This window comes from Lonchura striata, chromosome 4 (assembly GCF_046129695.1).
Source record: "Lonchura striata isolate bLonStr1 chromosome 4, bLonStr1.mat, whole genome shotgun sequence".
NCBI lineage: Eukaryota > Metazoa > Chordata > Aves > Passeriformes > Estrildidae > Lonchura > Lonchura striata.
In genome coordinates this window covers 10754867-10782661 of record NC_134606.1, presented here as the reverse complement: position 1 = coordinate 10782661, position 27795 = coordinate 10754867, and the positions used below count along the sequence as shown (strand labels likewise).

The window sequence follows — 27795 nt, the reverse complement described above, 5'->3', positions numbered from 1 at the left end:
TGCCTAGACTTTTCAAACGTGAGTACATAATTTAGATCAATGTGCGTGTAGAACTTCTGATATGAGGAAGATCTGTAACAGAATAAGGATTGCACAGTGCTTGCAGAAGGACATATGGGAGGTCCTTCCTTTGCTAGCTGCTCACACTGGGTGGGGCAGAAAGAAAAATGGCAATGGCTTCTTCACAGGTTGCATTACTATTTGTTTATGTGCACAGGGTGATGCTACCATTGCCTTTAGTGCTTTGTGCTTTAGTGATTTATTGCTTTTGGGCACATCAAGCACAGTGCCCAGGGAAGAGCTAAGCTGCAGACAGCTTAGTGCTCACCTGCCAGACACTGGAGAAGGGCACAGCCCACCTCAGACCCTCTGACTCAAGGGGACAATGGCACACCTGTGGCAATGTCAATTGACCCACTGGCAAAACCCCCGAGCCAGGAAAGGGAAAAAGAAGTCTCTGGCTGTAAATGCACTTGAGTCAAAGGAGGATTTTCAGTGTGTAAATTTGACTCAAATTTTGTGTCAAAAACTACAGCAGCACTTGGAGTGGCACAAGTGCATATTGAATGTCATCAGTGCTCATGGGGAGTAGAATAAGAGAAACAGGTAGAGTGTTGTGGGACAAGAGGGAACCTGTGGGAACCCTGGGCTTGGCTTGGAGGCACAGAGAAGAAGTTGAGAACATCACATCATCTCAAAAAGAAGACTTGTTTTGCTGGAAAATAAAGCAAGATGATGTCAAGTGTTGTACTTGCTGTCATGTACTCAAGCCTCTGGGCTAGTAGTTGAAGAGTGTGACTACCTGCTTGCCAGTGGTTTTGTGACATCTGCTAATCCTATGGTGACTGAATTCCTTGCTTTTCTATTTCATATAAGTCAGGCATGAGAACTCCTGAAACAGAACACAGGTTTAGTACAGGAATCCAGGCTGGCACACTCACTCAGAGAGATCTGTGTTCTGGTCAGTGCATCTCAGAAAACCTCAGTGCAGCATTGCAAACCTTCTGTGATGCCCTTTCATCATCACAGGATGTGATTTCCTGGTCCCCTGTGACTAGACAGGTTTATAGATGTGCTTGTCACCTGCTTAGTGCTCCCACAGGGCCACCTCATTATGTGACTTTGCATACAAATGCTTCGTGCTGGGAATCCAAAGGTTTGAAGTGGGGTGTGATTTAATCAGGGTGGATCAAGGTTCCAGCAGAAGAAACCTTGCTGCAAGAAAGGCTGGAGCCAAGCTGCACAGGCCTGTGGCTCACCAGTATGGACCACTGACAGTGGTGGATGTGACTCTGCCCTCTACATTGCTGTGGGACAGGAATATGGGCTTACAGAATGATGGGAGTATGCAAGTGATGATGGGAAGAGAGAAGAAAGGGGCTGAACAACATTCTCTCATGTCCACATTTCACCTGGATGTAAAACCTGAGAGATCCTGTGACACAACAGTAAGGCAGTTTTGAAGGAGTAGGAGGATTCTGGAATGGCATATAACACTGTTTATGCAGCTGATCTTCTGAGGAATTTTTTGTGGGAAATTAAAAAAGAAACAAACCCACAGTAACTGCTCAAATTGGACCTAAATTGAGCACAAGTCAAAAATCTTGATTGTTGGCCTTTGTGTCTGTCTTCTGGCTCTTCTACTGAGTCAAAAATGCCAGCTGGCAACAGATGGATGGCACTTTCTGAGATGTTGTTTCCTGGAGATAGCAATATTTTGAAAAGAGGTGATAGGCAAGGCAGGACTTTGCTTCATCATATGGAGCCTCTGGTATAATGTTGTTAGAGGATATTGCTTAGTTTTGCAAAGTGACAGCTCTAAACAGAACTTTCTTCCTGTGTTCTGCAGAGCTTCCTGAAAAGGACATATTCTATAAATCCCTGTTGAGGAAGATTTTGGCAGCACATTTCTCTCTCTCAGGATTTTTTCATAGAGGTGCATAGAGAGACAGAAAGAAAGAACAATTTCTATTTCTGCTCCTTGTTTTTCTCATGTGGAATGTGTTTTGGAGAATTGTTTACCTGAAGTGAGTGCTTGATTGGATTCTGGTGAGGATTGTTGGAGCCTGATGGCCAATCCAACCCACCTGTGGCTGGACTCAAGAGAGAGGGTCACGAGTTGTGTTAAAGTAGTATGCAGTTTTAGTATCTTCCTTTATATAGTATATTAATGTATTTTAGCCATAGTTATAATAAAGAAATCATTCAGCCTTCTGAACTGAGTCAGACATCATCATTTCTTCCCATTGGGTTTGCCTGCATTTACAATAGAAGATGTCATGGTACACATGTCAATTCATCCACATTTGGGACTTCAGTCATTTCACAGCATCTTTAAAGAGGCAAAACAAGGGAATGCGTAAAGCAATATGGTAGAATGTATTTCATCAAAATAAGCAAAATGTTGAAATAGCAAAAAGATAAAAAAAGAATTGGAGTGGTGGGAGGAGGAAACAGCTGCATCAGTTGTTACTTTGCTGTGTAAACAATTTAAAGGAACTATAAATATGCTTCTGTGTTGTAAGTAAAAAGGTTTTTCATGTAACACTCTTCCTCTGCTTTCAGCTAAGTCCTGCTCTTGAGCCACAGGCTCTGGCTGAAACATCTGCTTGTCACTCCTCAAACACAGCTCCCCATGTGCTACCGAAGTGCCAAGACAGCCTGTGGCTCAAGAGCAGCTTCCTATGCACAGGGCACTGCCTGCTGCTTCTTCTTTCAGCCTTATGAGCTGAAACTCCCTGGCTCAGAAACCACTGCTTACTGTTGACTATTCACTATTGGGTTTGGGTTTTTTTTTGGGTGTGGTTTAACCCTTGACTTACCTGCTGTGCCCATAACCTGCAGGAGATATGGCAGAGTTTGCATGGGTCACAAATTCAAGAAATGGGTTTAGGCAGAATTTGGCCTTGAAGTGTGGAAACAGTACAATGGAATAATTTAAAACACATTTTATTGCCTCAGTAATCAGAGAGGCTGTATGTGTTGACATGGAGTTTGCATGAAACCTTCAAGCTTTTCTAACCATTTATAGTTTACATAGCTATATGTTAATCCACAGACAATCTATAGCTCTCAATAGCCTCATAGCAACCACAGATCAACAAATGATTTCCCTGGGCTCTCAGGCATACCACTGCCATTAGGTCCTATGATTTTTAATTAAGAGGAAATGTCTCTAAACATCTTGAGGTAATTAAAGTGATAGTATCTTCTGTAAGATGCATTTGATAAAATAACAGGAATTCCCCTATGTGACTTGAAAATATAACTGCAACTTCATTAGAAAAATTAGATTTACCCATTTTTTTTGACCTTAAAGTATGTTCACAGTTTTGCTGTAACTCTTGAACATAATAAGAGAATTCCCTCTCCCACATTTTACAGTGTAACTCTTGATATAATGATCTTATTAATTTTTATTAAGATTTTAAGTAATAGGACATATTACAAACAGCTCTTTATTATCTCTTTGCCATTCATTACACTTTCATAAGGAGATGATTCCTGTGATATGTTATGACTTAAGAAATATGCATGCTAACTTACATTTAGACATCTATTTTTGGCTGAATTCTGACAGAAAGAAGGAGCACCCAGAAAGAGAATGATTTGCATAAACCTGCTTAAAGTTGTTTATTTTTGCTTCTGAACATATTTGTGTGGGTTGAGTTTTGTAAATAAGTGTGTGTCTGTGTGTGTATGAAATCTGTATATGGAAATGTTGCAACATGTTGCAGTGAACCACTGCATTTTAGAAGTTTTTAGAAAAAAATATTATTCCAGGTGTTGCCTAGATACACATGGAAGCAAAAAGCAAAAAATAACTGAACAAAAATTTAAACAGATGTAATTACTTAAAGCAGTGGTTTGAGGAGAGATTTCCAATGTGTATGACAGCTCACCATCAGCCAGTCTTGTTCTTATGTCCAAACTATCTCTAGACTTTAAAACTCTTTTGAGCTCTCTGTAAAAACTATTGACTTCCCTCTCAAACAGTTAAACATACTTATAGAAGTATGCACCCATTATTTCTTTTTCTCTGTCCTTGGAAAATGCACCTCTGTCCTTATAATTTCCATTCCAATACAGGATTTTATTTGCACTTTCTCTTAGCACAGGACTTGGCACTATCTCTTGCTTTCTCTGTCTCTTCACTGACTTCATTCCTACATTAAGTGTAAACCTTGGTCTTCACTCTCAGAACTCATCATAGCATAATCTTAATTTTGAAGTCTTTTATTCACTGATAGGACATTTTCTCCAGACTCCATGATGCCATTCTGGATACTGAGCACAGCTACCATTTTTCATGTAAGCTTCTTTTCAAAATTAGGAAGGCGTCAGAAAATTTTGGTTAAAAATGGCAAATGGAACATTGAGATTGCTGCAGATAGTGCTAGCCAGTACTGACATATTGATTTGTTCAAAGTGCATAGTTTCTTGTCTTCTCTCTAAATTGCAGTATTTTGGAGATCTATTTGTGTACAGCACTTAGGATGGTGGGACCCTGGGCTGTGATTTCCTCTCTCATTCATTACAAGTCCACCAAGAATCTACAAAAACATGTGATGAACAAGTATTAGATTTCTAAAACAAGATCTATGCCTGCTGGTTCCAAGAAGTTAATTACAATTTAACATTGGATCTGTATTGAAGAAAATGTGAGATTTCAAGACTAATGCAGCTACTATTAATCTTGTCTTGGAGAACAGAACTTGACCATATGACACTTAAGTTGCTTCAGTTCCTGTGATGTGAGGACATCTATGAGTGAGTCTTTATTGGACCTGCTAATTGTTTATCTTGGTTGCATCCCTGAATGGGAATTTGAATACACATGAGTGAATGCTTCTGCTAGTTCAGAGGTGAAATGATGGTTCTGAGAAGTGCTGAGACACACCTCACTACTAATGATGATGCCACCATATTCCTCCAAACTAAAACAAGCTGTAATCAATCATTTTGCAGACTGACCTTCTAAGGAATGTGCCTTTCTGTAAAAGTTTTTTGCTCTCTACCTAATTAAAGCAAAATACAGTGTGAGCCTTTTGACTCTGAGCTTTCTTAGGTCAAAATGGGAAAAAAAAAAAAAAAAACAAAACAAGAAAAGGTTTTTTTTCTTTAAACATCTAAAATCCTGTCTTGTGAGATTACTGGGTGAATCAAGAGTTGAATAATATTATTATGGGAGAAGTCAAGCAAACAGAAAGATGACTCAAACCATTTACTGCCAGGACTATTTCTTAACACAGAAGAAAATCATATCTGGTTGCATATGGAATCCTCCCACAATGAACAGAGAGCCTGGCAACAGAAATAAAACTACAACTCCAACTTTTGCTGTTGAACTGTCCTCACAACTGGAGTGTAATGAGAAGACACCAGAAATTTGAACACTGAGGAGGAGAAATCATAACATACCTAAGCAATTCCATGCCTATTGCCTTCCTTATTGTCAAAAGAGACAGTCTGATCATTAGAAAGGTGAAATTTTCTTTAATTCTCCCTCCCCAGCAAAAAAACCCAAAATTAAACCCAAAGCAAAAAGTGATCCAAACAGATAGAGTAAAAATCCCTGAAGCCATGTCCTCTGTGTAACCAGGATGGGTTGTGCAGGCTGAGAACCTGCTCCTTCTGCTCCAGTAGAATAGAGCAGGACAGCCCTGCACCACCTCCAGAGGATGCCCTGGTGTTCAGAGCCACAGGGAACAGAGCCCAGCAGGGAGGGCAGAGAGTGGCTCTGGCTGGATCTGTGCCCAGGGCTGTGCCTTGGATGAACAGCACTGAGTGCAACTGATGGCTGTGACAAAAATACATGGTTTTCATCTGCCACAGAGCACAGTGCAACCAGGCAAATATTTATGTATTGAGCAAAGAACTGGGCTGCTGCTTGCTGAGTGTCTGAGGCACTGGCGTGTTTGTCCCACTGCCCCACACTTCTGGGTTCAGGACTCACCCACAGATTTAGGACTGGAACAGGATATGCAGTTCTGCAGGGCTGGAAGACATCTCTTTAATAAGAATTTGTAAGGAGATCAAAACAAGCACAGAAACCCAATTCCATCCTATATGTCAAAAATAAATTTACAGCTGGGAATACTCCCCAGGAGATATATTTTTCCTGGCTTCTCCCTCACACTAGTGAAACACAGCCAGTGCTCAGTTCTGGACTTTGCAAACACTCATCATTGATAAAGTGGATGGAAAAAGCCAAGTGTTTGTGTGGGCTTAATAAAAAAAATCATTATTTAATGACACTCAGACAAGTATGTTTTTGGAGGGCAGTTCATATGGCACCAGCTGCTCTGACTTAAAGGATCTTGGTACAGCATGTAACACAACCATAGACCATGGTTTGGTCATCCCAAATAACGTGTATATGCACAAACCTTCTTTCAAAGTAAACCATAACCTTAAATCTCTCCCTGGTGATCAGACACAAATTATATTTGTTTTGACATAAAACATTTTGCTCCACTTTGGAGAAGCCTATAATACTGCAATTGCTCCAAATTTTAAGCTCATCACTGACATGCTAAACATTGAGTTGGTTCAGTTTCCTGTTGTACCACACTTTTCTCTGGGTTTGAATTCAGTATTTTGGCTCCTTTTTGGTCACTTTGTGCTCTTAAGGAAAGCAGGAATTTGACATATGGTTTCTGCAGATGAATGCTCATACACAGTACAGTTTCCATTTTTTAGGCAGGCTGGCATTTGGAGCTAGCTTTTTTAACAGGAGGACTAGACAAGAATCAATTCTCTGATCACATTAAGGTTATAATGATCTTTCATTTTCTTACTCTTCCAGTGACACTCTGTGGCATTTAGGACAATTTCAATTCTCTCCCAAATACATTAGTTGAGGTCAGCCTTTAATGAGAGCAATCAGCCAGTGTGGAGAGAAAAGCACTCACCTTCCCTCAGCTCTGTCTGGCCTAGGATGACAAAATCTCTCTTTATCCCCTACATTTTTGAAGGAGATGTTGCATATTTGGGTTAGCAAAACAGTCTGATTTAAACTTATTAAGCATTTCAGATTATATCAGTTATCACCTAATTTACCAGTCCACCAATTCTGCACATTTTAATAGAAGAGATTTTAAAATTATTTCCAGCTCACTGAGGAAAATAATAAGCAGTGGCAGGTTTAGGATTATCCCTAACAACATCCCTAAAGCACAGAGAATGATTTCTCCACTGATGGCTTCCTGAGTGTGTTTGCTGATGGACAGAATGCTATTTTTTTTTTATCTCAGTGTCATGAGACACTAAATATGGTGTGTTAGAGGCAAATGTCTATGTTGCATGTCACATATATGTAAAAATCAGAGTTTGAGAATACCTAGAATGAAATCAGGTTTGTCTGACAAACTGTATTTTCTGTAAAGTTTCTGATTGATATTTTTTGTATTGCTATATGGTAATTATTTTAGTAACTTAATCCCCCTTCAGGTTTTCCATTAGTTTGCTTGTCATAGAATCAAGTTTGCCACTTTTCTTTCTTTTAAAATATTGGTAGAACAGCAAACTCTAATCTGGTGGAATTTCTTTGATATTATTAAATTTAAGAGAAATTGGTATGCTTAGGCCAGTCAAGTCTTCACCATCTTTTGTTACATGGCTCTGCTGGTTTTAGTGCTTACCATAGTATGTGTTGTTTAACACCTTTCTGGGTTACTGAGGGATTGGAAAGTATTTCATCACATGTCAGTGATAAGAACACATAAATACAGTGCAGAACCACTAGCTGAATACTTCTGCCTCTTTAGAAATAATTTTGTCATTGAAGCTCATATTTTTGCAATAGGAAATTATGTCTGTCTATAGACATTTGTTTTGATTATTAGTTTACAAAATAAAATTTAAAAAAATCAATAAAACAACACTGAGGTTTAATTCTCAGGAAATGGTTACCCACTGCTCATGGACAGGCTGCCCCCTTACCTGTGGAGTGGTAAGGAGGTGGTAAGTGCAGCATATTCTCTCTCTCTATATAGTATATTCTCTTTCTCTCTCTCTGTATATATATATACTGCTCAGTATGTGCACTATATGCTCTACAACACAGTAGCAATATGGTGGCTTTCCTCTGGATGCCCTGGAAGCTGTCCTGGCCCATGGATCACATGTGGAAAGCATGAGTCACATCCCAGTCACAGCCACAGGACAGACTCCAGATCCATGCTGGTCTTCCACAGGTGGTTTTCTAACTCCTGGTTATCACTCCATGGCAAATATGCTGCCCTTCTAAAAAACCTGACATTATGAATTGAGGCATTTTTTCTATCCAAGAACATGTAATTTAAAAATATTCTTTGCTTAAAACAAGGAGTAACAATGAATATTTTGTAAGTTGACAAAAATAAGTATTTAGCAGAGCTCTGAGTAGAGAGAAGATGACAAGTGAAATGAGTTGGGAAGGGCAGGAGGATGGAAGAACATGGGCAGGTGAAGGCAGCTAATGTCCAGTGATGCTGGCTCTTTGGAGATAGATGAAATCTCAGCAGATGCTCTACATTGAGGCTGGCCAAACGAAAAATATAAAAATGTGAAATTTGCCTTCAGGAAATACACTAGGAATTCTTCTAGCCATGCACTTACTAGTCTATTATTTGTCATACACAGTGAAGAAATTCCTGATGGAACTTGAATTAATTCAAGAGAGATTCATGCTGAGGCAGTGCTGAACAAGCACAACCAGGCTGCAAACATTTGAGACTAAAACAAGGCAAGGTAGTCAGCAGAACTGCTGTTCTCAGCATTTACCTCTCTTTGCCTTGGAAGGAACTGATGTGAAATGCTCTGCTTGTGTCTCATAAAGCTGTGGCTTGTCTTGCCAGGAGAAGAAGGAAGCTTCCTGCCCCTGTTGCCAGTGGCAGTGCTGTGGGCAGCCTGCTGTGACCCAGCTGACCCCACCTGGCTGGAGCGTGGCTCAGATGCGAGCAGCACGTGGATGTCACGCAGCCAGCTCCCCTGGCCTTGGTGCTCCTCAGGCCATTGAACCGAGTTAAAATGATCTCACTGTGATCTCAGGCTAATGAGAATTGGGAATAACAAAACCCTGGAGGCCTGTGAAGGTGTGGTGCTAGCACAGGAACCCTGTGGTGTCTGCAGGGCTGGAACAGAGGGACAGAGTGGTCATGCTGGCAGCATGGGCTGGGACACTCACGTTTGAAAACACATTAAGTCAGTAAAGAAAATATATGAACAAAGGCAAACAGAAGAGGAACTCGCATCCCTGCAGAATGTGTGATAAGGCATTAATTACAGTGGGAAGGAGGCTTTCAAACAGAAGAGCAGCATATGAGTCTACTCATTCCTGCAGAAAACAAGTACCCCTGAAACCACATCCACAGAAATGCAGATGTAAAGCATGGCAGGGCTTCCACCTGACCCACAAAGCATTCCTCCTGAAACTACCACTCCTAAAAAGGTGATGTGAAATATTCATGTATTTATCTTGCCACATCAGCAAGGGAGATGTGTGCAGTGTTCTAGCACACATAAACAATTCCATTCTTTCTGTTATAACCTTTTTGCTTTGAGTCACTTCAGAAGAAGTATCTTACCATAGAAGAAATACCTGGTTTGAAATACCCTGGGCAAGTGGTTTGACAGTCACAAAGCAGAAAACTGCCACTCTCCAGGAGAGGAGCACAGGGCCCTAGGGATGCAGTCTTATGGCTCTTTCAGGATTACTTGGATTCAGCTTCCTGGTGCCTTCTTGTGGCAGCTTAAAAGAATGGATTCCTGAGGCCAAATTATTTTGGACTGAAGCTATTTGACTGATTTTGACCCAGTTCTCCAACCAAGATAAAATGACACATCCAACTTTGCTTGGCATTTGAAGTGGGAGGGAAATTACTTCTCTGTTCTGCTAGAGGTCTCTCATTTAATGTTCTACAAAGAGGAAGAAACTGCATATAATAATGACATCTTGTGGTAGTTGTTGAATTATTGCCCTATGATTTAGTAGATAACTGGATGCCAAATTTCATTACATCTCTCTCTTTCCATGCTGCAGCTCTGCAAGTTCAAAGATACAAATTCTCCTGCTCTGAGAAGCTGGACGTAGAAGACCTCTGGAAGATTTGGCTGTTGCCTTCAGAGGAAAAGGAACATTTTGCCCATTTGATTACAGAGCTGGCTAAAAATACAGGTCAGAAATTCATAGTCTTACCTGATAAAAGAATCTGATCACAGTTACCCAGGTATTCATACAAGAAATACTACTTCTGATAATGTTGAGTGCAGAGTGGCTCTGGCCCATAGAATGAGCCTGCCTTTGCTGGACCACGGCTTTGTACTGGGTGTGAGAGTAAAGAGTGACAGCCTTGGCTGCAGCATGCAAAGCCTGACAGCTGCTGAACACCTGCACTGAGCTTGCAAACAGCCCCGGAGAGCAGCCACCAGCACCCAGTGCCTGGGGATGCAGGATGTTTCAAAGAGCAAATGCCCAAGGCCTCACAGTGCTTCTCCTTATTTCTGCTTTGGTGCTCAGGTCTGTAATTCCTTCCATCAACCAGGTGTCCAAGGGTTCCACAAAGCTCTAAGCTTACTGCAGGCTGTGTGACATTTCATATTTAGGGTTCATAACTGTGCTATTTAACTGAGTATCCCACTTTGACTGCACGTAATCATGTCCTTGCTGTTGCAGCCTCTGCTGTGCTTGCTCTAGTTGAAGTTCGCTTTTCAGAACAAACAGCACTTTTCACTTTGTACAGTCCTTATCATGAGAGGCACAGCTTGTATCAGGGAGTTTGTCTGTTGCCAGAATAGTCATAATAAGATTAGCAGGAACAGCTTAGGGATATATTTTTACAGGGTGTCTGTTTATCTTGTCATGTGTTTGGTGAGTAGCCTTGTGGTTTACCAGGTCTCCTGGTCTCTGCTACTGTGACAGTTTTGCTGTGTCTTTTCTTTATTGGGATGAAGGTGGCTTAAGCCATATGCCAAACACCTTTGCATTTTCTTCTGGGCTACCAAGGCCTCATAAACAGACTTACAGTTTATACACAAGATTTACACACAGCTGTTTCCCACCTGTGGGGAAGGAGGAAAGAAAAGACTGAGTCACTTAGGAAGAGCTCAGAGGTGATGGTGAAATCACAGACATGTATGACAGCACAATAATGCTGCTGATCAGCATTGATAGTGCAAAATGGGGACTGACACATCAGTGCTCCTACATTTAATGTGGCATGGCATCTTCCCCATTTGCCTTTTTTTACTGCCAGAGTTCCTGGTATCCACACTGGATACTGGGCAAAACAAGCTCTGCCTCTTTCCTTCAGAAACACTTGCTGGATTCCCCATTGATATGGAAAATTCCTAAGGATAATCATGAGACCCCACCACTCCATAACATCTAATGATAGGCGTTTTAGCTGCATTGATCTATTTTTTCTTCCATAGGATGATGCCACCTATTGGACTTTATTAAAAGAGGCAAAACAGTTCAAAGAAAAGAAATACTTTATAATGGGGGTGTTTTTTTTTTTTTAGCAAAGAACATTAAACTTTTCTACAGCTCAATTGCAAGAAAAAGAAAAAGAGCTTCTATTAGGACATTCTGAGTTATAGTACCTCACTGGAAAACAAGAAAGAATAAAGGCAGGAAAAACCATAGGCAACACTGACTATCTCTGGTGAAAAATAAAAGAAATTAAGGAAAAAAAAACATACAGTTTAACAGGATAGCTTTTATCCATTTTTCCAGTGGGACTATAAACAACAGCCATAGAATTTCAGACTTTTTGTTCAGCTTTTCTTTTAACTGAAGTGTGTTGAGGGTGATAATTTTGAACTTGTGCTGGTAAAATTAACATCTAAAACTGCTCTCAGTCTGGCCAAGAAGCTATCTTTACTAAAAGAACATTCCTTTCAGCTAAAAGTTAACAATGGTGATTGTTTCCAATTTCCCACTTTGAGCTAAGACAACACAGGGTGTGCCACCTATCAGAGCCATCTTCACACGTTGCCACGTTGCTGTTTGGTTCCTCAGAACCGGGGCAGTCAGCAAACTCCCCCGTGCTCCAAGGACAGATACCTGCCTTTGTTCACACTGAAATGATTGCTTGTCCTCACCTCTTCCCTTCTTGTCTTCTGAAAGGCAATATAGGTGGTTCTCTGCAATCTGAGGACAGAGGAGCAGGGGGAAAAATGCTCCCCCAAAGTTGCTATAATCATAGTTAATACAGGTTTTGTCCAGCTTGTCCTAATTTTCTTTTCTGCCTTTATCAGCTTATTCATAATTCCTGGTGGCAAATGTGTTTTAATTATTTACCTTCTGTTATATGAAAGTAACAACAGAGAGTGATTGGAAAATTTTATTATAAACTTTGCAAAGAAGTGATTATAATAAATCTTCATATTTTAAAATTTCATTGAGAAAATATCTATAGTGTGGAGATGTGCTGCTCTTGGATCTTGTCTTTATTATGGTAACAGTCTCTCAGATCAAGTTGGACTTGATTTCAAAGTTATTTTAAAACTTGGCACATCTCAATGAAAATCCCTTCCATTTTGGTGTTCATATGGTCTAATTTCCTCCTGATGTTTATAACAAGGCATCCATCTCAGGCCCATCCAGACCCTTAAAAGTTGTTTGGTTTACAATCTTGACCTCAGCCTGCCTATAACAGGTTTATTACTGCAAAATTCTGCCCACCAGGAAGGTCTGTTCAGAGCTTTGTTGCCTTGAAGGATCTCTCCCCATATATTTTTGTATATCTGCAAAACAATTAAGAAAAAAAGGATTAATGCATAGAGAAGAAACAAAACTTCTGCAAGATAAATTATTAAGTTAACTTATTGGCTGAAATGAGATTTTGACTGAATTTCTATATAAGAAATGTGAACAATTATGTACAGGCAAGACCAAACAGAACAATAAGGACACAATTTCAAAGTGAGATTTCTGTGTAAATCATTTAAACTATCATTGGCATAAGAGCAGGAAACCAGAAACTTTTATTATCTCTGGTTTTCAACTTGACAGGAGTTACACTATCAAAGGCAGAAATTTGGAAACAAGATTATATTAAGCCAATTGTTGTTGTGTCCCAACCTGAGGACTGTGTCTGAAAGCACCCATGGACAGCTGTTGTTATCTTTGAACACTCTTCTGGAAAGTAACAGAACTTCTTTCCCAGTGTGAACTGTTTGATTTGAGCATAAGAAATTCTTCTCCCAAGAGCAGATTGCTTATTTGCCATTTTACCAATTTGCATTTTTTTTTTTTTTTTTTTGTGTAAGAGTTTAAAAGAAGCAAATTTTGCAAAAGTATAATTTTAGCAATATTTGTCAATGCATAACTAACAAAAGCTTAAAACTTGAAATAACTTTATAGAAAAATCAGGAAAGACAGAACATCTTTTCAGCTGTAAGAGAATACAGTGTAACAAAATATTAATGTGGTATAAAAGCATTCAGTGAGGTAAAGTGAAATGCCTTTTTTCTCATCAAAAGATGCTGTGGCCCTAAATATCAGTGATGACTTAAATATTGAAATATATTTATTATTAAATATATTTTACTTTGATTACATGGGCTAATGTAAATTAATTATTCCATTCTAATTTTGATTAAATGTTGTCTAACAATTTTTAATAAATCCTGAAATAAATGTGGCAATACCTTTACAGACTTAGGCTGAGATTGTCAAAACTTTTATGGAGAAATTATTCACTCCATCAGTTTCTTTTAAAGAGAATCTAAATTATTCTTTATGGCTTAAGCCGCCTATAATAGAAATTGAAATTTCTCCTCAGCTCCAGTTATGATCTTTGGGTTATGGTGCAAGGCACTCCACTGCAGCACAACACACCTTATCCTGAATTAATCTCACCTTTTTGTTATACTTGGATAATCCATTCTTTACCATGCTGTAATTTTTACTCAAATGTTTGCATTGGTTCTTAGAAGGTGCAAAGATAGCAATGAATAGAGGATTAAACATAGACAGCCAGGAGACAATGATCTTTATTAAGTATTTTGGGTGAGGGATTGGCAGCCTTTTCTGAATTTCAGTTGAAAATATTTACACAAGTTGAAACCAGACTTACAGGCAGTTCAGAAAACGTTCCTGAATTCTATAGAACAGGGGTTGAATAGCACTGATTAAAATTATTTTCTCACTAATTCAATGACTTTATAAAAAAAGTATATAAGGAAGTGTTTGGATTCCTACATGCATTTCTCACATATAATACTCCTAATATTAGTGTCTAATATTGATAAGTCTCTATGGTTTCTGCATTTGCAAGAACTAAGAGGTACCCAATGAGGAGCCAGCCAAAACCGTCATGACAGCTTTATCAGACACTGATAAGAAATCTCCAGGTGACTGCTAGAAAGGGGATACTATTCTAGGAATGGATCACTATACACTTGTACCATATTTTATATTTCTGCCTATAGCATCTGCTCGCAGCTTCTGCCACAGACAGAAAATTGTGTTAAAATGGGCTTTTGGTCAATACAGATACTGTTAACATTCTAATGAACTGTGTTCCTTCTCTGCAGAGTTACCTTCAGAGCTTCCCTCCCACGACCTCTGCATTAATTTAATTCTCAAAAACCTATAGAAATGGAAACAAAGTGTCCAGTGATGACTATAGTGATGCTAGCCCTCCAGGCGATAGATGGGTAGGTAGAGGCAGCCTTTCCTGACTCATTTGCAAAGACTGTGCTAACAAAGTAATCACTGTGTTTGTGTTAGGTCAGCTCAGAAACATCTGCTCTGCCCTCTGTACTGCTGGATCACCATGGGAACAAGGGACAACTTCAGACAAGAAGTCACAGGAAATACTGAAAACCACAGAATCTGATGCAGCATTCCTGTCAAACATCCTGGCAGGCTCCCCAGGCTCCAGGGATTGTCTGCAGCATCCATCCACACCAACCCAAACTACTCTACAGTGACACTGGTCCCTACAGAATAGTTATCCCATAGCCTTGATGAGTAGGTTTGGCACAATCAGCAAGAATTTTGGTTTGCTGAGAATTTGGAATAAAATACAGATTTTGAAATATGTCCAAAAAAAGGCAGGGAGGGACGAGGAGCTGTTGTAGCCAACTCCATGGTGCACTCACATCCCAAGTCCTGCTTGTAGGTCTGGTTATGCCACTTCCGAAAGGATATGGCAGAAGCAGAAAATACACAGAGAAGGAAAACAAGGTCTGTCAGAGGAATGAAAAGGCTCCCATAGATGGCAAATAGATATGGACTGGGACTAGAAAGTATTTTCCAGCAATACTCAAACTGTAGAAATGATGGTGTGATATAAGCCAAATGACAGCTGAATTTGAAAATGGATGGAAAAAATGGAGAATAGACATCTGTGGCTTCTAACAGAATGATACAAACAGAACCTATAGCATGAGACATCTCTTAAACTGCCAACAGCTGAGGCATCAGGAAAAGAACACTTTGCTATTTCATCTGTTTCACAGGGCTCTCTTTGGCCATCCATCCCTGTCTGCCCCAGAGTATTCTGTGAACTGAATCCAGTATGGCTCTTCCTGTGCTTCTAACTCTAGCTTTGTGTAACTGCCTAAAAATTTCTCTCAGCCCTTTTCCAGTTCAGTGCACAGATGGCCACAACAGCAAACTACAGCAATGCTGTACAAGTTTCCCATTGAAGTTTATCTCCAGCAAACAAAAAAGTTCATTTTCTGATGATATCAATTTAACTCTGGTAGTATTTTCCACTGAAAAAGTGTCTTTCTTTTCTTTTGTACTTGTGAAATGTCTTGAATATGTTAAGGCTAATTACAGGCAATAATCTTTTTCATGATCAAACTTAAAATATTTACAATGTGTTTTCTTACCTCTCCACTTGCTTTACCAATGGTGGAATTGAGAATGAAGTCAGAAGGAGCAAAGACATCAACCAGGGCAACTGCATCATCTTTCAACTGTTTAAAACCAAAAGACATACATTTGACAACTTCTCTAGTTTTCTATGGCTGAACTACAGAGCAGCATACAAATTATTTTCATAAAGTGCCAGCTTTGATAATTTAAGAGAAAACCACAATAAGTAGCCTAGTTTAATTGTAATTTTTTCACTCCCTAACTGCCAAAAGAGACTGTATTTCAAATGTTTTCCTCCTTTACCTAGGGAGTTTTAAACACATTTTAACCAATATGGTGCTGCTTACACATATATTTTTGAACTTTAAAAACATAACGACCAGATTATTTTTAAAATTTTCCTGACCAGCAAAGAATATGTTACGGTTTGGAAAGCTTTTGTGCTAAGAAAAAAAAATAAATCACAAACTAACTCAAAAATGAAATAAGAATAACTGTGTTGAAATATTTCACTGGCTTTCCAATAAGATTGCAAGGCCACAAATGCTATGTTGTTATTTGCTAGGACATATTGTTATCCATTTATTGAAATAAACTAAGACTAGATTCAGGGTTAATGAGCTGCTAAACTTTACAGAAAATTACTCAGAAATTATTAATGTAATATCCTGCTAAATTACCCCTTAAAGTAAAGAATATTCTGATGACTATAAGCCATGTATCCCTCTTTTAGCGATTATATACTACATACTTAATCACAATAATCAGGCTTACCCTGTAACAGAGCTCCAGAATAGCATCCTGAATAAATTTCCCAGGTTGTTCACCTGAAGCATAGCCACCTTAGAGACATTCACAGAGAAGCTTATACCAGTTAAGATTACACTGATAAAAACTTTTTGCCAAGTTCATGAGCTCAGTAGGCAAGACTAGGTAGCTGCACCTGTGTAATTGAACTGACAGTCTTTCATTAATGAGCTGACTGCAAAACTCTTAATCCAAGCCATGCAGAGCCTTCTGCAGTAACGAGCTACACTACAGCATCTTGCTGCCTATCCCTCATCCTCTCACACAAGCACTGGATCACAGCAAAACCTGTGATCTCTCCATCATCTCTAAGGTAATAGAGAGACTTTTGGGTTAATTTTTCACTGCAGATTCCAGCTCCTGAAAATTTGGTCGAGAATGATTGTTTCGTATTAAACAAACAGTAAGAAAATACTGCAACATAAATCATCCTTAGGATTCCCTGCCCCGGCCAGAGAATACTTTTTGTACTTTTTATAAAAAAGTGACATACACAGAACATTCAGGGAGCTGATCTCACCTTGGTAGAGCACAGCCAGGTGTTTACTCAAGGACCAGAGCCCATAGAGAGCAGTGAGATCCCTAAGCACTGGCTGCAGAGCTGCCGGGACGCTGGGATCGTGAGTGTAGTCGTGGTAGCGCTGTAAGGCTGTCTGCTCAATAAAAGCAAGAGCCAGAGACCGACAGTAGAACACCTTAGGAGAAGGGAAGAACACTGAGTAACAAAATACAAAGAGCCACTCCTCAGCCTGTACAGCATGGCATTGGTCTGGTGAAGTTAGTGGAGTTCAGCTGGTTCAGGTGTGATGATCTAGCTTGAGAAATTCTAAGAAACAGTAGGAGAAAACACTTTCCACATTGTCTATGTAAAGGTTACTTATGGAATGTCTTATGAAATGCCTATCAGAAGGAAGACTGAATCCCTATTACCAGTGTAATTTTGCATCCAGTTGCACCCAGGCTCTATAGGATCAAGAAGCTACATCAGAAAGAAGACAATGTAAAATCAGGTCTGCTGGTTTTAGGATTGTTAAGAAACCCACATAAATCTAGAAGGAAAAAGGTAGGTTTATATTTATTTTATATGATCCAGCACTTTATAAAGAAGATAAAATATTCCTATTGAAAAATTATTACAATCCCTTCAAATAATAAACAAAAATCTGACCATGTCAGCGTGAGGGGATTCTGTTGATGGATTGCAATAGATTGCAGCATGTTTTGAAGAAACTATTAAACTAGTCCTTGTCAACTATCTGACAAGAAGACAAGTCACCAATTACGTTAATGCAGAGTATAAAACCTTAAGTAATTGTATGTACTTACATAGGAACACTTCTCTACATTGATATACTTTAACTTTGCTATATGTGCTGCCATGGGATAGATTGCTGACTGACATTCTAGCTGGTGAACAGCAGGGGAATATGATGCCATTGCTCTCCTGGCTGACTTGCTGCAATGATGTAACTCGTGTGTGTTTTGTTTTGTTAAGGTTTGGGTGTTTAATTTTTTTAGTGTAGACTTAGTTGAGTAGTTTAAATTCTTTTATTTTAAATACTTGCATTATCCTTGCATTTAGATCCATTGCAGCATATAAAAAAGGCATATTCCAAGGATCACTGTCTCTCTCAACAGCAGCTGCTCAGTGGCACATTTATGTCCAAGCTCAGATATATTTATAAACAGCAAAATACACATCCTCTATTCTCTGCAGCAGTACAGATAACTGCTCCCATACTAGATGTTTTTTTCAGATATGCTAATTCCCTAGTCAGAATGAAATAAGCCTTAACATCACAAATGAAACATTAAGAATTATTTTCCTGTTGTTCTCTCCTATAATTCTATTTTCCTCTTTCCCATTTCTTGCACTTCTGTATTGTTTCTATCAAGCTGTATCCAAACCAAAATAACCTAGGGATAGTCTAGGAATCTCTTACAGATCCCCCATAGCATGAACAAATATTTTGTATTAGTCAACCACTGGGCTGACAGAAAAGTGTTAGTTCATGCTGAGAAAGTTTTAAATCAAATATGTACATGATGTACATGTCTTCAAAGCATAGCTTGTAAATCATTTTCAGATGTTTTTGAGGCATGACATTTAAAATAAAAAGTCCTTCTGTCCTGAGGATGAATTGTAGGGAGAAAAAAAACCCTAATGACCTGAAGTATATCAACATCTATCTCACAATCATTTGTGTGCCTGAACCTCTTTGAATTCTAAATATAATAGATAAGACAATCTTCATATTTCTGAGCTCACTCTCTAATGCACTGGCCCCAGCACCAGCTTCACCAAAACCTGGCTAACTACAATCAGACTGGAGTTTCTGAATATTCCCATTCTGGATTTGACCCTGAAGAGTTTCTCTAATAATCTGCTTCTAGGGTAAAAGCAGGAAAGATTTTCTCCCCTCTACCAGTGGTTTCACACAGATCACCCCCCGCTGAAGCCAGGCTGGGTCTTTCTAGGTGCAGAGCTGAATGCTGATTATTCCTTCTTGCTGTTTTTTAGCTTTGCAGATAAAGTAAATGACAGCAACCATCTTAAGGGAACAGACCTTTCCCAGTGACAAATGACAAGTGCTCATTCTTTGGATGAGAGCCAATTTTCCTCAATGGAGGTAGTAGAGGAAGCTGGTGAGCTTGGGGATAAATGCTGAAATTTGGAGTTAAGCCAATCCTAGCTGTTAAAACTCTCTGGTGAGAGAGTGGATCTGCTGTATGTAAATTGTCAATGTTTCCTTTTCAGGTTCCAATGCTGTCAGTCTGGTATCTTTCATGAGTACTTTGCACTATAGGAATTAGAGATGAAAAAGACCTATTAGGTCATCTAGTTTACCTACCTGCCAGAGCAAGATTCTTTCCTACACTATGTATTTGGCCACAAGTGCAGATGGAGAAGTAATAATCAGATGCTGCAGTGTATTTAATACTAACAGATTTAGTCTTCAGAAGTTGTGCTATCAAAATTGAAGACATCACACAGCACATGCCTGTAACTTTTCTGAAGGGAAATATATCCTGAATATATCCTGGAAGACTTCTGCTGTTGGTAATTATCCTCATGCTGTCATGTTCTATGCAAAGCACATGGTCAGGTATTAAGTTTTATTAGTTATTTGACTTGCTGCTTTATGGTTCAGGAAATTGTACTTTATGATACAAGAAGATAAAACTAATAGAAACTCACAAGACTTGGATGAAAATAAATAAATAAAATAAGAAAGATTATTAAGTATTACCTGACTGTTGTTTTTTGCCTCAAAATCACTTCGTCCAGCCTGCTTCTCCTTATTCATTTTTCGGTAACTTTCTCGGAGCAGGTAGCAAACCAGCCATTTATAAGCTGCTAAAGGAACTAGAAAAAAGAAAAAAAAAGCAAAATTCTTAACATTCACAGTTATGATGCAAGAAGTCACATGAAAATTCTACTACAGTATCATATTTTTTTTTACTAGTGATGAAAACTAAAAGCATTAATTAATCAAGCCATTGACATGCCACTTTTGCCAATAATGTAGATACAATAAATATCTGGGGAGATCAGTCAGGTTGTGAGGGTACAGTGAAGACATAATCATGTCTGGCCATACACTACTTCAAACTGATCCTAAGTTGGAAGACAAGGTGTAGTCACAGCTCAGCTTAAACCTCTTAACTTGAATAATTTTTTTTCCTTTTTTTTACTTAGGCCTGCAAGGTACAAAGTCTCTTCTGCGAATACAAGAACAGAAGACAGTCCACAATTATTGGAATCATGTGACTTGCAACATTGTTTTCACTGGTGGCTGAATGTAATCACATTTAAATTACTAGCTTTTACATAATTGTGTCATATTTCTAAGAGCAGCCTAGAACTATTAAGGTAAAAAGTTATTCAGCATGAAGTCCTTGCATGAATCCAGTTTGCTTGTTTCTTAGTTGAAGATTTAATGTAGAATATACCTTAGGGTATAGGGAGTGTTCACACACAGCCTAAATTAAGGCATCTAGATTAACAGTCCAGTTTCTAACAGAATGGATCAAGAAACAGATTCAGACATTTTTTAAACCATGGTCTGGTTCAGTAGGTATTCCATGAGAGGAGAGAGTATGTGCTATTTCTCTCTCATTAGGTGTTGGTATTCTTTTTAACTTTTGTGTCTAAGGGCCAATTTGGGCTCAGTGATACACAAATGGGAACGGTATCTCATGTCATACTTGATTATAGCAGAGTAAAGCCACCATTACTCATTTTTTCTCTATAGAATCAAAAGCATCTGTCAAAAGCAGATGAACTTCATGCCTTTTTCAACATACTTGTAAATCCCTTGTATTGTTTACTAAAAGAAGCTATTTTAGTGATATCCCCTTAGAACTGGAAAACAGCAATACAGTGGTGAAAAACCCTAACTCAGAGATGTTATTTCAGAGGAAAAAAAAGAGAAAAAATAATATATGATGCTATCCTCCATTCCAGAAATGAATTTGGGGAAAATATAATGTATTTTGAAATGCAAACTATGTTCTTAGTAAACAAAAATGCATGTGATACAAAAAATGTCAGCAAATATGACAAATATCTAATAAGTAGCAGAGGTTGAATCTCAAATCTCTGGATCCTTTTCTTCGGAAAGGAATTTAAAATTCTGGAATCAGTTTAATAACAGCAGAAACCTACCTGAGGAGTCCATGCAATCTTCAACGCTAATGGCTGTGAATTTCCAGCCAAGAATATGATGGTAGTCTTGCAAAAAGTTTATTGTTCCCAAAGGGGATTCAAAAGGAGCTTTATCTGAAATACCAGAGAAAATAAAAATGATTTATGAGAAAATAAATCAGACTTTTTGGAACTAAAAGCCTATTACAAAGCCATGCATACACTTGACAGGCCAGATGCAATTAGACCATAATACTTATATTATTATGGCCTAGTCCAGCTAGAAGAAGACTGGTAGACAAGTGTGGAAAAACCTGACATCACTGCCTATAATTATTCCCCATAAGATTCAACTCCAGCTGCTGAATTTTCCAGCTCTGTAAGATGCTAGTGAAATTCATTGCTGGAAAACTGAAACAAATTCTAGAGAGCTCAAGATGTGGTGATGGATATTGCTACCAAGTCAGGTGATATGAGCTGTTCCAAGTACAATAAACAGACTTATGATGACTTTACCAATACAGAGTCACAGAATCAAAGAATGGTTTGGGCTGGAAGGGACCTTCAATGTCATCTTGTTCTAACTCTCCCATCCTAGACAAGGACACCTTCCACTAGACCAGGTTGCTTCAAGCCCTATCCAGCCTGGCCTTGAGCAGGGATGACTCCATTCAGGGATGGCCCCTCCAGGTCTCATCATCCTTGCAGAGAAGAATTTCTTCCTAATATCTATCCTTAATCTCTCATATTTTACTTTAAAACCATTCCCCTTTGGCCCATGATTATCTGCCCCTGTAAAAAGCAGCTCTCCCTCTTTTTTATAAGTACTGGAAGGTCATAACAAACCTTCTCTTCTCTAGGCTGAAGATACCCGACTCTCTCTCTGAGTCTTCACAGCAGAGGTGTTCCAGGCCTCTGAGCATCTTGGTGGCCTCCTCTGGACCCTCTCTAACAGGTCCCCATCTTTCTTTTGCCTAGAACCCCAGACTTGGATGTAATTTGATTGAACTAAACTGCACTTCTCAGGGAGTTAGAATCAGGCTTAACATGATTAGAGCAAAACATCTAGCTAGCTGCTGCAAGACAGGAGAAAGAATATTTCTTGCAGCAAGTCTTATGAATGTACCATATGACAGTCTGAAGCACATTATTTATGCTCCAAAAAATTATTAAATGACTGTCAATTGCTTTCAGTATGAAATTAGCTCCTAATTCCATTAGCTACACACTGTTTGGTCCAGTAAGATTCCACAATGAAAACATACCTCTTATGCAATTCATCCAGCTCATTAAGTAGTTGCTGGTTTGCTGAAGCAGGACGTTGTTATCTCCCTCATATGTGCAGTTTGGATCATTGTCATTTCGGATTTCACCCAGACGATTCACTTAAGAAGAACAAGGGCATGGTTTAATATACTGCAACATATTAGTAGAAGCTAAGAGAGATTATATAATTATTCTGGGACAAAATGCAGGAGAACTGTCTATTCCTGTATGTAAAACTACTGTTACAAACAGATGACCTTGAAAATTCACCGATTACCTTGTACAATAAAGATTTTAGAAAAGTGTGGCATTAAACTGACAAGAGAAATTTTCATCTAAAAAGTCTGCATCTTCATATTTCAAACTGAGACTGAATTACTTGTACTTGTACTGAATTACTTGCAGTCTGTCCAAATGCTGGTGCAGATCCTATACTGGTTTAGTTAGGTTTTTTTATGACTTCAGGTATGAAATAAAATTTAAAAATATGGATAAGAGGATAAAATACCCTCTAAACGCATTGCTAAAATTCAGAAATCATAGCACAACAGCAGTCAAAGAACACATCAAAATAACCATTCCGTTTTTGATCAGTGCATGTAGTGTCTTTAACTTACTGGCAAGGTATCCATGCCCTCCACAAGCTTCTCGGCACTCCTGGGCTGCCTGCTGAGCAGTCCAAGATGCCAGAGGTTTGCTGGCAGCAGATAAAGCATGAATCTCACGTCCCAAATCAGCCTTTATGAAAAACAAATTATTAATGAGGAATAACTTTTATAGAAATTAAGCTGGTGACCAGCTAAAGCCATAGATAACTGCTTTATAATGAACAGTAACTGGCAATACAAAGCAGATTTTTTGGTGCCACAGAAAAATTCTGTGACAAGTGAGGAACCTTCAGCACCAACTTTCCTATATGAGACAGCAATAATTTCTGTCAGGTAATGGGCACGTGGGTGTATCTTTGCTCAGCTGTACCAGCTGGCACAGCACTGAGTTAATTCACCACCTGCCAAACTTTCCCTCCCAAAAATGGAGAAGCAGGAGGTTGAGGGTGGCCTGTCCAGAAAAAGCTTCCATTCCCTCTGTAACATAAGCAGTATCTCTCTCCCCAGCCAGCAATATGATATTTATAATATTTATTGCCTAACAGAGTTTTCACTGATCTTTTAAGCATCAGTTTTGCAAAGAGCAGGAGAATTTTTATGTACACCCTCAGACACTCCAGAGAATCATAGCAGCCTGCATTTACACTAACTCTGTCGACCTTCCTTTGAAAGTTCATTTGGAATTCTGGTTTCTGGAGATAGGGGCTTGATAAAACCAAATCTTGTTTAAAAGCACCTCCCTGATTGGTGTTAAGATCTCCTGTAGAACAAAAAGAATCCATAAGGATTACATTCTTCAAGTTTTCAACAATGAGATTCTTTCTGATCATGATTTTTTCCTGATAGCCACTGTTTCCCCTAAGATTAGTGACTGCACTGCAGACCTCCAGAGATGAAGTATCAGGCAAAAACCTGATATCAAACCTGAATCAAACAGATTCTTCTTTGTTTTGTGCAAAGAGGAGAAATTAAAACACCCCCCATTAGTACAAATTATTTTCTGAGCTTTACTTTAGCTGAAAAAACCCTGAGGACTTAAGTAAGACCTGAGCAATAAACACCCAATATGTAGGCCTTACAATTTTTTTTATTGCCAAAAATTGTAAAAAAAATAAAATTTATATGCTGTAAAAACCCAATACTGCAGTTAGTTTGATTAAGAATCAGTCCTTCCACAGAGGCTGACAGATTTCCTCTTTTAAGGGATAAATTCCAGTGGGCTGATTCTGAATGAAAAATTCAGCATTAAGGCTCAAAAGTCAACTTTTTTTGATAAAAATATTTATTTTAATGCATGAACGTGAATTCCAAGCTCAAGTCAGACTGAGAGAGTCTGTGCAGGACTTAAGATTAGTGTATTTTCAGAAAATCTTTGATATATGCTCCCTGTAGAATAATTTATAACAGTTATAAGCTGAATTTACACCATCATAATATATTTATGATAAAAATTCTGCAAGAGAACATAACCTTCAATCCTACAAAAACCAATAAAATGTTAATCACTCCATCAAAACTAATCTGAATGCTTTTCTCTAAATGCAACTTCAATCAGTACTTTGCATACCCCATATTTCTGAGACATTGCTCTATCATTCTTGATCATAAGAGAGCCTAAGACTTCTAAATAGGTCTTCCATTTAACAGTTTACAGTTTATTACAGTAAGAACTCAGTGAAGAGGAAATATGCAAACATCTCACCTGTCTCTGACTCCTTTGCTTTGTCAAAACACCTGCATAAAACTCTAAAAAGTTCCCAAACAGGGACTTTGAGAAATAATCTAAGGCATATGCAGCAGCCAGATAAGGTAAAAGACGCCATTGCTGGAAAGAAAAGAATTAAATTGATTTGATTACAAATTAATATATGTTTTTAATGTTATTCTATCGAACCAACTTATTTTTACTGTGTTCAAATGGAAAACTACTTAATGGAGAAGAGAACAAAACCCACCTATAATATAATTTAATTACATTTAGTTATGTTATAGGTGGTTATTGTTCTCTTTATACAAGTTATGGTTATATTGTTTTAGTTCTCACATTTCATGAATTTATGATAAGTATTCTGTTAAACCAGGGAAAAGGTTCACTAAAGCTTTGGGGACTTAAGACATATTTTTGCCATGTGTTTATAAAATGTCTGGCATGCCAGGGTCAGTCATGATTCATACGTTTCTTCAGTACAAACATGACAGAAGTTGTAACCATTCCATGGGTCTCACAAAGAAAAAGAAAAACTGCTTGAAAGTCTTTGTGGTAAAGGAAGACGGGAATGAGAGTTTCAGCAAGCAGAACCTACAGAACAAGCAAAAACTGGGAACAACTGAGAGTCTCGAATAGTGGAAAGCAGACCCTGCCTTATTCAGAAATGGTGGAAGGAAGGCATCTTCTACCAGTCTGTAGAAGCTCATTAAGTCTTTAAACATTCCAAGGTAAGTGTCAACATAGAAAAAGGCACCCACACTGCAAGGACCAACTGGGCAGGCTTGTTTTCAGCACTCCTTATATAATAACCCTTGTTGTTCAGCAAATCTGAATTTTCCCCTTTTCCCAGTTATTCTATATGCAGTTTTTCTATTTTTTCAGAGCAAAAAGTGTTTTTCATCTGCATAAACTACAGGTAAACCTTGGTTATAATTCTCTTAAATCAGTATTAGCCTGAGACTTCTCCACAGTGAATGTCATTGAGTTCTATACTTTTAAAACATACAGGCTACAAATGAGAAACTTGGCGTAGCAACAAAAGAAGCAGTGATATTTTGAAACAAATGCTACTTTCTAAAACTGCAGCACTTTCACATGTGCATGTAAGACAGTCTTTTGCTTAAAAGGTTACTATTTTAGAAGACAAACATTTCTAGATACTTCAGAGAAACATGAATTTTTTTGGTTTTGCTATTCTAAGAACTTACTTTAAAAGCCTGGTCATGTCAGGAGAAGGTTTTGAGCTGGAATGAACCCCCACAGCTGTACTAGAATTATGCTTCAGGTGACACAGACAACTTTAATTTCATTAACTTCAGATTCCTTAGTGTGATCTGCAGTAGCTCTGAATGTGAGTTTCATTATACTGAAGTCTGTAGATTGAATTCCAAAGTATTTACCTGTGTTTGGTATTCAAGGACAGGTATTTCTTCATCCTCAGTTGGTCCAAACTGACAGCGAGCTGCTGAGAAGCGAATGGCTATTGTCAAGGCAAGCTTTAAGTTGGCTGTGCAAAGTCCTGTGATTGTAATTCTGCCAGTGGACAAGGATCCCAGAGCTGCACCAAAACGTTCTTTAACCTCCTGAATGAATAGAAGGCACAAAATGAATGCTGAGGCTAACATTTCATTTTACCCCCACAAAGATGCAACTTGGTAGCATGATCAGAAGCAGTTTTGCCAATTCTGTCTCTTGACTCATTCAAATGAGGCATTCAGGTGAGACTCAGAATAGTCTTGCCTGAGCATAGCCAAACTCTAAACTCTTTGGGATCAGTGAGCTGAGACATCTCCGAAATGCAAATAAAAAACCAATATTCGTATCTCATGTGAAACTGCCAACAGCGTTCTTAAGTTAGGTATCCTGACTTCTTGACATAAGAGACCCATTGCTCTGCCTCTCAACCTACTTATACCTTTGTATATTTATTAAAACAAACCCTTGTTTCATACCTTGATAGAACTTGAGTACTTCCCCTCAGCTGTGACATCTCCAGCTATATTCAGAATGTTTTCTTTTGGTATCCTGACGTTGTGGAACATGGCAAATCTGTTGAAACAAATACGCAAACAGTCTGAGGTGTTTATATTACAGAAAAAAGGTCACAAGAAAGAATGGATTGCAAAAGTCTCTCAAGCATGTCAGTGAACTGAAAACAGAGCCCATCAGACCAGATAGGCAATTTTAGGCAAGTATGCCTGAGACAACAAAGACTTTCAGACAAAGAGCAGTACAATAAATTCAAGAAGAGAAATTAATTGTTATAACTCTTCTGATTTTTTTTTTTAAGATGATGCTTACAAAACAACAAAAAAACCCACTTAATTGACTCTAGTCAATTTTAGCAGCTTTGTAAGGAAAGAAGTAAAAAAGAATGGAAGGATGAGCAATGTATTCTGGTTGAGGAATGAAACCAGTAAAGTTACTTATTAGAGACCTTGCACACAGGTACTTTCACTGACACCTCAGAAAGCTGACCTGAATTCTCAGTCTGCATGACTGGTTGGAATATCAGCAGTCAAAAAGCTTGGGAAGATGAACAACTTCCTTCTGCTGCCTAGAACAGGCCTGGGCCATTCTCATTCCAAATAATTCCCTGCCTCAAACAATTCTGCAGAACTGTATTCTTAACTGAGGTGTTGTTTAGTCCAGACTGGAGACTGCTTTGGAATAGAGACACTATATATTTTTATGAGTCTAAAATAAAGATCTGTGAGGATCACTCATTCTACTGCAATACAAACAAGGACATAGCTGAAATAGTGCCCTGAGAAGGAACTGAAAGGAAAATTTTTCTTTGTTTAAACTCGAATTAAAAATTCTATTCCTTGAAATGTGGCATCTTAGAAAAGGAAGAGCAGGACAACCCATTCTAAACTGCAGCACTCCAGCAGCAATAAAGAGGGAAGTTCTTAAGACAGGGAGAATGTCCTGAGTA

At 38.6% G+C, this 27795-nt stretch overlaps 1 protein-coding gene across 2 annotated transcripts in view; it reads right to left on the bottom strand.

Moving 5' to 3' along the window:
- Positions 1–12315: 12315 nt before the first annotated feature.
- The window catches only part of ACOX3 (acyl-CoA oxidase 3, pristanoyl), a 31116-nt gene continuing 15636 nt past the window's right edge, over positions 12316–27795 (bottom strand). For both annotated transcript variants that reach the window (XM_021550774.3, XM_021550773.3), the window contains exons 8-18: positions 26810–26906; positions 26258–26440; positions 24852–24974; positions 23159–23279; positions 22541–22660; positions 21297–21410; positions 19879–19994; positions 17148–17322; positions 16595–16662; positions 15835–15921; positions 12316–12732 (exon numbers count right to left, since the gene is read on the bottom strand). In XM_021550774.3, the coding sequence (XP_021406449.2) occupies positions 12613–12732; positions 15835–15921; positions 16595–16662; positions 17148–17322; positions 19879–19994; positions 21297–21410; positions 22541–22660; positions 23159–23279; positions 24852–24974; positions 26258–26440; positions 26810–26906 (1324 nt within the window). In that variant the 3' untranslated portion in view covers positions 12316–12612. The remainder of the gene's footprint in view (positions 12733–15834; positions 15922–16594; positions 16663–17147; positions 17323–19878; positions 19995–21296; positions 21411–22540; positions 22661–23158; positions 23280–24851; positions 24975–26257; positions 26441–26809; positions 26907–27795) is intronic.